This window comes from Stylophora pistillata, chromosome 2 (genome assembly GCF_964205215.1).
Source record: "Stylophora pistillata chromosome 2, jaStyPist1.2, whole genome shotgun sequence".
NCBI classification, from domain to species: domain Eukaryota; kingdom Metazoa; phylum Cnidaria; class Anthozoa; order Scleractinia; family Pocilloporidae; genus Stylophora; species Stylophora pistillata.
Window position 1 is genome coordinate 32506759 of NC_142520.1, and position 13204 is coordinate 32519962.

Genomic DNA, 13204 nt, shown 5'->3' on the forward strand with positions numbered 1-13204 from the left:
TCGTGCATCATACGTGACATGAATTTGTAACTCATCTCTAAGTTTTGCATAGGCTATAGGGATTGGCTACAAAATGATAGCAGTACTAAGTCGAAATAAAGAAATATTTTGTTGAGAAAATTTTATCACCCTCCCATTTTCTCACTTGAAGGATAGTAAGAATTTTTTCTTTTTTTTTTTTACATAATGAGATGTGATTGTTCTCATTCTGGAATATGCTGTCATGAGTCGGTACCGTATACGATCTGCATATAGCCAATCGAACTGTTACAAAACCCTCCGAGTAAATATCTCTTTTCAAGTTAGAATTGATACTCAATTCCCGGGTTCATACACTTGCATGCGGTTAAACACCAAACCAATATAGGATCTTTTTATTCTTTATTCCTTTTCCTCTTCTTTGAGGCGTTCTTATATCGAAGAGGTCAACCGAAATCATGACGTGACGAATTTACTTAAGTATTGCGCGGTCATGACTTAAAGAATAATCTCAATTTAAGCAGCTAGCACGTGACAACTAAAAAAACCAAAAAGAAAAGAAAAAAACTAGCGATAAGTTTCGCTTTGAATCACAACCACGAGTTAACATAATCACAACAAAAGTTGTTGCAGACCAACGTTCGCGTGTCTTTATTACTTCATCGAGGATACGGTCTAACCTATCTTCTATTTTAGAAACGATCTTGATTACACAAGGTCTTCTCCTCAACTGAAAAGCTAACTGTAATTTTCTGTCTAAGAGGAATTAATCACAAAAGCGTTTATCAAACCAGAAAACATTTCGCTTCTCTCAGAAGCCGGGTAACATTCAGGTTTGAAGGAAGCGGTTACGGTCTATCGTTTGGTAATTACCCACTATACTGTATTTTGCCTCTTGCCGAGCAATCCCAGCGACTTTTGAGGTCATTTTTCACTTGATTTACTTTATGTGAGGCGGGAAAAAGTAAAATAAGAATTCATTTTTGTAAAGAGCCATTGTCAAGCAAAAATGAAATATACATGCTTCCCTTGTTTGCGTACAGCTAATTTTCTAGTTCGAAACCTGGCGATAATTGATGAAAATGAAATGTAAGTAAAAAAGAAAAGGGCGTACCAATATATAGCCACTTGAATGGTGACTAAAATACAACTAAATGCAATTTTTCCCCTTTTCATCTTATCCACAAGTTTAATGAGTAACTCCGTGCATCCCAGCCCCATGGACTATCTCCAAAATCGTCTTCAGGACGTCCATTGGATGAAAATGAGGCCTGTTTCGCCGTTGTAATGCCTATCCCGTGTTCACATCCGCCACATGCACCTTGAGCTCCGCCAATCATGATTACGGCGCCGCTCCAACCCCACCCACACCAAAAGCCAACCTCATCAGCAGCTTGCATGTCGCCGCTGCATGTAGCCTTCCCAAAGCCGTCAGTAATTTGGTACGGTCCACTATATTGCACTTTGCATGTTCCTAAGCACTGGCCCATGTGCCAAACTTTGTCATTCCTAAAATCACCGTAGTTTGTGACTTTAGAGCGAAATGTCTGCCCTCCTAAACAGTTACTTGTGGTCTGCAAGAGAGCAATATGCTTTGAGTCATCGCTACGAGTGATTTTGAAATCACTTCCGTTGAGCAGCCAAAATAACGGCGATATCATGTCAGTGTTGCCAGATGGATTAGTGGTTTTACCGAAAGCTTCTTTTCTATCATACCACCAGTGACCAGTATCAAGCATCCAGTGCACTGTATCAGTGTTTGAGAACCGAGCGATAAGATTCCACCCATGTCTGGTATGCGTAAAGTCACAATATACCTGGAAAGTCGAAATTAAAAAAAAAAATTGATTGAAAACTTAAATTTTTGTTTAGATTTAAAGCTCAGATGGAGCGATGTTGTGGGTTATAATATTTTCTTAGTTACGACTGAAGTACCACGAAAATCCATAATGAACAGGTTCTCTACCATCATACTTGAAGGCATCAACGTTGATATGTCTCAAAAGATTGCTTGAGCAAATTTAAATAGTCAGTACGATTTCTCTAGCGACAGAATGAGCAATCACCTGTGTTATTCCCAGCTCTCTCAAATTAAGCCAGTAAATACCGCTGACAACCTTTCCTTCTTCACTGGAAACGATCTCCATACAGGACTCGGCTGACAATTCAGGAATGGTGCCCAAAGGAACTGCAAAGTAATAGCGAAAGAGAGACTCGTCATACCAACCTCTTTCAATCAGTTAGTCGTGTAAATCTTTGTTTATGTTATCTTTTTTTGAGATGCTCCTATTTGCAGTAACTAGGGGAAAAGTAACTAAAAGAGGCAGTTATTAATATTTTCAAAGAATTTCTATTTATACTTCTTGAGAATGTCGGATGTTTGTTCAAAAATGTAAAGCGATTCAGAAACGTTTGTTAATAATGATAATAATAATTTATTTATTATAGAGTGCTATTGACAATGACAGATCAATAGCGCTTTACAATTAATATATCTAAATATTAAAAAATAATTACATATTAAATAATTACATATTACAGTTAAATTGGCTATGTAAAATTCAGAACTTAACCACTATTCAAAGGATTGCCTAAAAAGTCTTAATTAATTCTTAAAATTTTCTACAGATCGAATATTGCGTAATTGCAATGGTAGCTCATTCCATAGATGCGGTGCAGCTGCCTGAAATGCACATTTACCCAAGGTTGCCAGCATTTTACCTCTTGGTGGCTCTAATAAAATACCTGAGTTAGATCTAAGCTTGTACAAGGAATTGCGTTTGATAACTAAAAGATTGCTAAAGTATGCAGATGCGAGGCCATGAATGGCTTTAAAAGTTAGTAATAGGATCTTAAAGTGTATACACGCTGGCACTGGTAACCAGTGTAACTCATAGAGTGCTGGAGTAATGTGAGAATACTTCCCGATATCCATAATTAGACTGGCGGCAGCATTTTGCACGCGTTGTAACTTAACTATTTGTTCTTTGGGAAAGCCATATAATAAAGCATTACAGTAATCTAACCTACTCGTGATGAATGCGTGTTCCAGAGTGAGTAAGCTGTCTCTCGATAAATTCTTTTTAATCCGTCTAATATTGTGCAAGTAGAAAAAAACCCCCTTACATACATCAGTAATATGGTGGCGCATATTCAAGTTTTGATCCAGCCAGCTTCCAAGGTTCTTAACTTGGTGGCTAGATTTTATCTCTGCACCACCTACTTTAATATTCATAGCCTGCAATTTGTTAAGTTGCTGGCGTGTTCCGATAATAATAAACTCAGTCTTATCGTCATCAAGAGGGAGTCTATCATGGATCAGCCAGCGCCTGATCTTCTCGATGCAAAATTTCATCGCACGGATTGCATCTTCCTGGGATGTGTTACTGATAGGTTTGAAACTCAGATAAATCTTTGTATCGTGGGCATAGCAATGTACGTGTGGAAGTTGATCTTCAACCACCCTGAATAGCTTAGGTACATAGATGAGAAAGAGCAGGGGGCCCAGACATGACCCTTGTGGGACACCACACTCCGGGCTAAAGCGCTCTGAAAGAGATCCGTCGATGGAGACTCGCTGGCCTCTTTTCGCCAGACACGACCTGAACCATTCCAACGCCAATCCGGATATCCCAAGGTCCTCGTTCAAACGAATGAGGAGGAGGTAATGATTAGCCATATCGAAAGCGGCGCCAAGATCGAGCATGACCAGCAAAGTGACTTTTCATGAGAATATCGTTCGTGACTCAAACAAGAGCCGTTTTCGTACGATGATTTTTAAGATATGCAGAATGAAACCTAGGGTATAGTGAATGAGTTATCATGATATATATGGGTGTGTATCTGCTCGTACACCATCCTTTCAGTCAGCTTTGTAACATACTGCAGGTTGCCGACAGGTCTGTAGTTTTTGTATAGAAGGTCTAGCCCAGGTTTCTTCAGCAGAGGAACGACAAGTGCACACTTCCAGTCAAGAATAGCCCACACTCAAGTGATAAATTGATCATTTTCGTTATGATCGGTAAAAGCACGTCGATACAATCTATCACTAGGGATGTTGTCATAGGGTCTAGAGGGCAGCTTTTATTTGTACTGCTGTTGATGAGCTTGAGAACCTTCTCTTCCGTAAGGGGGCTAAATTTGTTGAGTGGGGGAGGTGTTACTGGGGCGTAGTCGTCGGGGAGTGCTTGTAGCCCTTGCGCCATGTTATCGAGATTTGAACCAATGGTATCAATTTGTTTCTAGCTAAAAGTTATCTGAACTTGAAAATATAAGAAAACCGCTATGTTTTCTTTTCTAAAAGTGCAAAATAGTTACTAAATTCCAAAATAGTTACTAAAAACCGCTATGTTTTCTTTTCGAAAAGTGCAAAATAGTTACTAAATTCCAACACAAAATCTTACGGCAGACCAATAACAGTATCTGTTTGTTTTGAGATACTTAGCTATTCTGATAATTATCCTTTTGCTGTAAAGGAGACGATTTTCCATACTAAATATGCACTCCAGAATATAAAAGAGTTTTCGAGATCATAATGATCTCTTTCCATTCTCACATGCGGATATTTCGTAAACTAAACAGACAACTTTCTAAGTAAACATGCGAGAAGAGTGTCAGAATAATTCAGGTGACAATTGGCTGAGACCACAGCATAATTTTCATTTGAATACCGATTTGGCTTTCTCCTAATTTATTTACTTAGTATAGAAAAACTCTATATCAATTCAACGTCCTGTAAAAACGAAACTGAACTCCAAGTTAATCATCACTTTACCTCTATTAGGCCAGTTCCTCGCGTAAAATCGATTTTCATCCGTGACAAAATTTCGTGGTCTTGCTTCCTTAGTTCTGTTGTTCAATTCGCAAAGTTTTCCCGGCAAGAAAACGTTATAGCTCTGACAAATGAACGTGTTCTCACAAAGTACTTGACACTCGAACGGAGCCCGAACGACCAAAGATTGAAACGTGTAACCCATGAGAGCTTTCCCCGGAATCGATGCTTCGGCTGATTTGCATTGTTGGCCAACTGAGACATTTAAGAAAAATATCAATGATACCAGGGAGAGTACGTGATACTTCAGGTTCATCTTTTCCATCTTATTGCAGCTTTGGTTTGATTCCTATAAGTGAAAGCAAAATAAGCCCCTCAGACATAGAAGCTAATTGGCACCTCACCCTCGTAAAATCAGAAAGGAAAAAAAAAGGAAAAAAGAAAACATCCTCACACCGATGGCAAAGTCAACTTTCAGCTGAACTGGATATTTGGATCCGTGCCTCTATGACTCAACGGCCCCAAACTATACGGACTTTGCCTCCTCCCTGGATTGGCAGTCAGTCATGCAACACAGCTAAAAACCATTGATCGCAGTAAGGTTACCGAATTTTTTCGATGATAACTTAAAATATTAAGAGACCCCGTAACTTGGTTCTCTTTATTTTGTTTTATTTTGTGTTAGCTTACTGTTTAATTTGGGTATTTCCCTTTTAAGGTAAAATCCTATATGTATATATCAGAGTCTCAACGCAGGAAAAATTACACAAAAATAAACCTAAAATTAGTAAAGAAATCATAGCACAAACTAACGGAATAGATTGAAAATGATAAGAATGAAAATATAAAACATCATGCATGGTACGCATGGTAAAGTTCTAATTAATTATCCTTTATTGGCGTTTTTTCTCTAGAAAATAATGTCTAGCAAGTACAGTTTAGGAAGAGAAAGCTGAGAGGTTTCAAGGGTCATAGAGTTAAAAAATAAAGTTACGGAATAGATTGAATATGATTAAAATGAAAAAGAAAAGAAAAGTCATGCATGGTACACCTGGTAAAGGCCCTTTATTGACGTATTTTCTTAAAAATAACGCCTGGCAAGTACAATTTATGAAGAGAAAACCGAGCGGTTTCAAAGGATACAATTATAATAAACTCTCTTTGCAAATTTTTTCCATGTACAAGTTATCCCTTATGTCGACATTTGTATGAATAAATATCCTTTGAATCAGAAGTTTCACTGATAGATAACTTTCAGCAGCCTAGAAGAAACTCTTAAAGAGAGAAATTTGCTTATGAAAATTTTAAGGTGAAAATTCCGCCTACTCTATCAGGAAAGTAAACAAGAAGCGTGTTGCAGGCTAACATTTCCCAAACTAAACCTCTGGGAATAACTACAAAAAGTGAATTTTTAATAAGACATGAAGTAATGCATAGCACGTAAAATTCGGATTAAAAAGAGAAAAAATTCAGCAAGTGATTCTTTAGTTAGTTAAAGACTTAATTTGCTCTGATGTCAATTAACAAACTTGTGTTTCATGCTGAAATTTTGTTCCAACTACGGCCGTAATTCAATACATCACCCACTGCCAAAGCTCACCTTCCTCAATAATAGCCTAACGGTTTTGACAAAGCACCCAAAAATAAAATCACAGGGGACCTTGAATGCTTTTCATCAGCCAATTTAAAATTTCCACAGGTTCTTGGTTTGGCACTAAGAAACCGTCGTCCGTTTTTAAGAATTTGAGCGAATTCTGACCTATTACGAGAACCACAGAGAAAGAGCTTCGATGAATAGGATAAACGAACAACGGAGGAACAAAAACTCTGGTGTTCTTGAATGGTGAATTTCCGTGATGTTTTTAAACTGTTGTTATTTCTAGGCTTCCCAAAAAACTGAGACCGCTTGAAGTCTATTGTGTTCAATTTATCCAACCCTGAACGTACTCGCGGCGGCCTGGAAAGAGAATCAGTTTGTTTTAAAACCTGCACACCTGCATTTTTAACAAAACACGTGTTTCCTCCGATTATCCATTATTTTTCTTGAGATTCTATTTTACTTTTCTTTCAGCGAGCTGACACTGCTTGAAGTCTGTTGTGTTCAATTTATCCAACCCCAAATTTGCTATTGGTGGCCTAGAAATAGAATCAGTTTCTTTTAATTCCTCCGATTATCCACTGTTTTTCTTGAGATGATATTTTACTATTCTTTTAGCGAGCTGTATTGAGTCACTAGTGCAACTAACCGACCTATTAGCAATTCTTAGTTAATGATTAATATATGAGGAACTAATGTGTACAATTGTAGTCTCTCTTTAATAAGAGGGATTTTTCACTTTGTCCTATTGAAAACGCTAAATCAATATCCCATTCAAAAAGAAAGAAAAAAGAATAAATATCTAACTCTATAAAAGGGCGACTTTAAGAAGCAACCTTTCTAGTAACCTTGAGCCTTAAGAGAACGTGATGTTTAAGGATAGAGGTCCGGATAATTGAGGTTGGACTTTACAGTGTGACCTCATATTTTGCATATTCCTTCGACCTTTAGCATTCAAATTTTTGTTTGTAGAAACCTCAGACTGCTTACCTTCAATAACCATCATCAATTTTTAACCCATGTGTAGGTTGTGTGCGGGTCTTGAGTTCTCTATGAGAATTGGCTCTCCAAGATAATTGAATTAGCTTCTAAACGGTCCTGTATCTTTGTGTCACTAATTTTCTCAATCCATTCTTCCTCGGTAACCCAAATGATAATTCGTTAGAGAAGCCTTCTGCAGCTTCAAATGTAAAGCATGTTTTTGGGTCAAAGTAAAACTGCTACTTACTTATTTCACGTAGTCAAAGGATTATATAGAAACATCAAATGCAATCACGGCGGAAAACGGTTTAAAATCGTTACGTCACAAACAAACTTTGCTATCGAAGAAAATGCTTTTAATCAGAGAACGATTTATATTTTAATTTGACACCAAAAAGTAAAATTTCATAATTCGCTCCTACCTATTCTTTATAATTTTCGAACAAATACTTAACAAGTTTACTTCTAATTCCACCGAATAGCGTATATCGTCCTCTCAATTTTACTTTGCCGAGATCTCAATCTTAAAGAGGGAATTGTGCTTCCTTACAGCATTTTTACTGACCCTCTTCAACACTTATCACAAAATGGTGAGCTTGTTTTAAGAAAATATGGGATAATCCTTCATCTAAATCATTAAAACAAGTTATTCAGGAAATCGAAAAAATTGAAATCGGGCCATAGCACCCACGTTTCGCCAAGGTCAACGAAATTCTCAGAACATTCGGCCTCTTCTGTAAATATAGAATAAACAAAAGCTTTATTGGCGAAGAAAACTTGCCAGAGCAAAAGTTTCTTTTGGACTACTGGCTCATGAATAGAACCTCTAGACTGTTTGGTTTAATAAATCGAATAAATTTTTGTTATCATGGATGTTAAAGGGACTCAGAGCTGGAACGCTTTGAAAATTCGCGGAGCCGTTGTAGAACGAGACATCAATCGTTTTTTAAGAAAGCATCTTGTTTTTCTACGATAGACTGCGAAGGAACCCAAGTTTACAAGTTTCTTAATGTGTTTGTATTTTTTCATTCCCTTATTTGATCAAGCGAAAAAATGAACTGGGTTTTAAAGGGTGAAGCTCTTCACAGGAGATATCGATGTCAAAATAGAACTTCAAATATGATAAACAAGCGCTTTCGGTTTTGCCTCTTCCTATTTTTTGGGCACTCGGTAATTTTCAACATTGAATCTGAGATTTATTACTGCATACGATACATAATGATTTCCTGTGTAATTTGCCATCAATAAATAACGTAAATGACCGACCTACAGCTTTATCTTCCACGGAAACAACGTAAATTTGTATTCTTACCTTCCTCAGAGCAAATTGTCAATTTGAACTCTCGAGAGACAAACAGCAGCTGAAGAATCTAATTGGAAAACTTCAAGCACAACTATTTAAAACAGTCGGTCAGCGATCTCTCCCGAAAGAATGAGCCAAATAACTTATTTGTCGTTTTTGGAGCAATAATCTATCATTACACGCCCACAGTTTGTTTGAATCAAAATTTTTCTTTTGCAAGATCAGCCAAATACAATTGTTTAACTTAATGAAGATTTATGCAGAATTAGTAAGTTGCCTTTCAGAAATCAACCCCTTATGAACCTTGATTAAACTTAGCTAGTATGAACTCGAAAGTATGTTATGTATGTAGGTATGTTTTTAGATGGTAGTATGAACTCCAAAGTGACAAACTTTCGCCTAATGTTACTTGGAAGGACGTTACACTCGTGCATCAGTGAAGGATCTAGAAGATCATCTAGTTTAACATAAAATAATCACGTCGCTTCGACAGCGTCCAACTGCGTGCCGCGCTTAGGACAGATGAATCGAGTAAATAATGCCTTCGAAAGACAAAATCTTACCATTATAATCACCTCCCTGATCTTAAGCAAGCGATTTTACTGTTCTAACGACTGGAGCAACAATAATGAGTCTAAACTGATTCACGTCTTTCAGAATTTTGCGCGTCGCGTCAGTAACAATTAAAGAAGATATGATTATGTCTCCCCTATCCTTAAAGGCCTAAGGTGGCCAGCAGTGCTTTTAAATACATGACTAGGCGTGCCCGGAGTCCCTGTTCCATAAATATATCAAAAGAGATGACATAACTAGTCGAGCAACAAGGAAAGCCCAAATGCTTCAGATCTCTAGGTACAGAACCATCACAGGACAACGAACATTTCGATCTAGAATTGAAACTTTACACTTTCTTATAAAAACAGTCTTGCTGTTCTACTTTTCACTTAAGTTTTAGAAAATTCTGGCTTAGTGTTCATTTATTGCTACTTCTGTTGCTGTCATTGCTGCGAGTAACAGGTACTGCCCACAACTGTGCTCCATCAGTTAATCAGTGCTGCAATATCGCAGATTGCAAACTGGTACCGGGGAAAGATTATAAACAAAATAAGAGCCACAGTTCCTCACTTCCATATTGATGCTCCAGTGAAAACAATTTAAATTCCAATGAAAGCAGACCTCTCTTGTAACTTTTCCATCTGCTGTAGTAGGATGGACTCCGTTTACCCAACCAGTTGAGTGAGTACCACACCTGTAAGTAGGTGGGCAGACGGTAGGCATGCGCGCACCAGCAGCATCCTTGAAACGATACCAACCAGAGAGGAAGTTATCACACGAGCAACATTTCTTAGTGCTATTGGTCCGTCTGTCGCTTGTGCTCAATACTTGGTAATCTTCACATTCTAAATAAGATATTTTAAATGGTTATTATTCGTATATCTAGTTATTCAGGGCGATTTTATTAAAAAAATAGATGCGATTACAACGATACATTCACGTTCTCCGCCGGTCTGATGCTTAGTTTACTTTTTATGGCCGTATCTAAGTAAGACGACACGAGGTATTTCGGCACTATTGACCGCTTTCAAAAATGGCTGCCGGATTAATATTCTTTTGTTTAAATTTAAATTAGCCTTTCTGGCCTCGCTTGAGATAATGTATTCTTTTGAATTTTGTACTGGAGAACGAGGCCAGAAAGAATAATTTAAATTTAAACAAAAGAATATTAATCCGGCAGCCATTTATGAAAGTGGTCTACAGCGATCAGAAACAGGGAATCAGCTATGTTTCTACTTAAACACTGTGAGTCATTTCAATTCTTAAAGAAATATGCCAAAAGAGATTGTTTATGATGACTGGTGGTTCACGAGAAATCCTATATATACATGTAATGAGTGTGATAAAAACGAAAAATGGTCAGTATTGGCGAGAAGTGGTCGATTTTTTGAGAGGAGGTCCCTGACTCAAAGATAACTCTTAAAGGGTATTTTCGTCGTCCTCTTCTAATCGAGAACTCAAAATCTGTCGCTTAAGATCACTTCCTTAGTCTTCCATTCTGAGCTTTTCCGACTATCAAGCAGATCTGTTGAAGTGACTTCCGCTAAAGGTACGACCCTAGAGGCCTCTCTGATCCTCTACCAGGAAAATATTAAATTATGTCATCGATAAATTCGGCAAAAATCTTTGAAGAATAAAGCTTTAGTGAAAACTCAGATTAGCAAAGAATGCACTTCACTTTATTTACACTGTACCTTTAGGTTGCTGGCAGCTTATTTTCCCATCTCCTGTGTATCCAACATTACAATTGCAACTGTACGACCTTTCTGTGTTGATGCAATACGCAAAGTCGGGAAGACAGTCATGGGATCCTTGAAAGCATTCGTCAATATCTGAGAATGAGAGAATATACTTTATTAAAAGAATAGACACCGTCGTTATGTGCCCTCGACTTCGCTTAAAATCAGGGGAAAAAATGGCATCAATTAAGTAAAATCAAGAGCTTCACATTGCCTGGAAGTGGACTTTTGACGCTTAAATATGATCTTCTGGATAAACGAAAAGGAATCTGATCATAGAACAGAAATCAAACTAGCAGAATGTAAGAAGTAGGAATAAAAACTCTAATTAGACAACCATCTAAAGAAAGATCGAGTAAATGACGAAATAAAAAGAAATTAGAATACCATGATATATCAAAAAATATATCTATATTCTCTTTAAAAGTTTTACCGTTTTCGCAATCATGACCCGAAAATCCAGAAGCACATAAACATCGATATCGTTTCCTTGTAAATCCCGACTGGCATGTTGAGTTGTTCTTGCATGGAGCTTGAACACAAAAATTCTTTAAAAAAAACAGTTCCGTGAAAGACTAACACACAGACTAACTCAAAAAGGGCGTTGGTAGATAGGCTATCAAAGAGTAAAGTATCTTTCCCAAGAATAGTACAAATTGACCTTGGTCAGCGCTCAATGAATCCCTTACGCTTTGAGAGGGATCTAATTGAATCAGCTCTCCAACCTAGTATATCAAAGTTTAAGCATAAGTGAAGCGGGTAATTCTATTAGTTAGATTAAAACTACTTTACACAAAATGCTCTAAGATGACTATCTCATACATTTGGACCCCAGCAAAAATACTATTGGTTTTTATGCTTTCTTAATTAGGAGAAAAACAGCGATCAGTTTTAATCAAGCTGAACAACGACCGAGACAAATTTTTTGGCTTTATTAGTGACGTTGGGGCCATAGTGAATGATGTATATATTTTTTTCAAATATGGATAAAAGGAATATCCCCACCCCCCATTTTCATCAATGGCTGAGAAAGCGAGAGCAGAGGGATTGATACATGGCATCTCGTACCTTCGTTCCATGGTATACATAATTCATTGTTTTCACCAGATCATTGTCGTATTCTTTACCCGTTGCGCTATTGAGTTCACAGTTGTGTGCTCTTGCTTCAGTTTGTCCAAAATAAAAGTTGATGCTAACACAGTATTGGTTGAGGTAACAACGATATTCACACGTGTCCCTGTCTATCACACTGATGTTTGCTATCGTGTGGTTAACAAGACGTTCTCCCACAAAGAACAGAGTGGATGGAAATGCTAAGATACGGCATTGATCTAAAGAGTCGAATAATTAAAAGTGAAAATATAAAATAGTCGTCTATAATAATCTAGGGTCTTACATGTTATTAAGTGTCTGTAACGAAAACAAGTCTCGAAAACAAAGTTCTTGATCTCCTTGACAGATGTCTTAGTAAATGTTTAAAACCTATTTACAATGAGAAACATTAAGAGATACGAGTAGTCACTCCTTTTTGGCGAAGTCCTTCGCGATAGTAAAAGAAAAAACCGTAAAGAAAAAAATTGAAATTAGCACGTCAGGGAAGCTCTTGGAGTGAAATAGATGCACCGCGGGAGCTCCATCAGTGAGGCACTCGAAAAGTGGAGACAACGGACTAAGCCGACAAGTTTGAACTTGCACGGCTGAGCGGTTTCCAGCCGTCAAATTTTAATCTCAATTAGGCGTAACCGATGAGAGTCCCTATCTTAATTACCAGTGAATCTTCATGTAATCGCAACACACGGGTGATCTCAGAAAATTTAATCATTTCAAATTTCGAGACGCTTAATAAACGGTTAATCTGTAAGATGTTTCGAAAGAAAAACCTACCATCTGGGCAGGATAAAACTTGTTCAAGAGGGAACACCAAAGGGACAAAAAACAAGTGGCGTGAAACTGTCATGTCCTCAAAAACCAAATAAAACGAAATCTTTCTTGATGTTAGAGAGCCGTTAGGCAATCGGAGAACTTGACGGCAGTTCTCGAACTTTGACTGTAATGGGCCTCCAAATTTTAGGCTATTCTTTTTAGCCAATCATATTTAGATGTTTTAACGATATTCTACCGTCCGTCACAAGGACGCTGTTGGACTATTTGATGTGTACAGAAATAGTTAATTATGTTTTTTTTTCTCCACGGGCACATATAACCTCCTTTCACCCGCTCTCTTTCGAAACATTTCATTTATCCTTTCCCGAAATAATCTTGCGCATAACAAGAAGCTT

At 37.5% G+C, this 13204-nt stretch overlaps 3 protein-coding genes across 3 annotated transcripts; all 3 read right to left on the reverse strand.

The window, feature by feature from the left end:
* Positions 1-373: 373 nt before the first annotated feature.
* Positions 374-5380, reverse strand: LOC148738385 (uncharacterized). Its single transcript, XM_088750862.1, has 3 exons — positions 4754-5380; positions 2046-2167; positions 374-1796 (listed from the first exon to the last, which is right to left on the reverse strand). The coding sequence occupies exons 1-3, from the start codon at positions 5073-5075 to the stop codon at positions 1152-1154; spliced, it is 1089 nt and encodes a 362-aa protein (XP_088606988.1). The 5' UTR covers positions 5076-5380; the 3' UTR covers positions 374-1151.
* A 266-nt stretch (positions 5381-5646) lies between these two features.
* LOC148738386 (uromodulin-like) lies at positions 5647-11749 on the reverse strand. The gene is made up of 4 exons (XM_088749429.1): positions 11720-11749; positions 11359-11500; positions 10881-11018; positions 5647-10031 (listed from the first exon to the last, which is right to left on the reverse strand). Exons 1-4 carry the CDS (start codon positions 11747-11749, stop codon positions 9676-9678), a joined length of 666 nt encoding a protein of 221 aa, XP_088605555.1. The 3' UTR covers positions 5647-9675.
* On the reverse strand, positions 11497-13181 carry LOC148738387 (uncharacterized). Its single transcript, XM_088750905.1, has 2 exons — positions 12810-13181; positions 11497-12256 (listed from the first exon to the last, which is right to left on the reverse strand). The coding sequence occupies exons 1-2, from the start codon at positions 12880-12882 to the stop codon at positions 11943-11945; spliced, it is 387 nt and encodes a 128-aa protein (XP_088607031.1). The 5' UTR covers positions 12883-13181; the 3' UTR covers positions 11497-11942.
* Between the last annotated feature and the right edge of the window lie 23 nt (positions 13182-13204).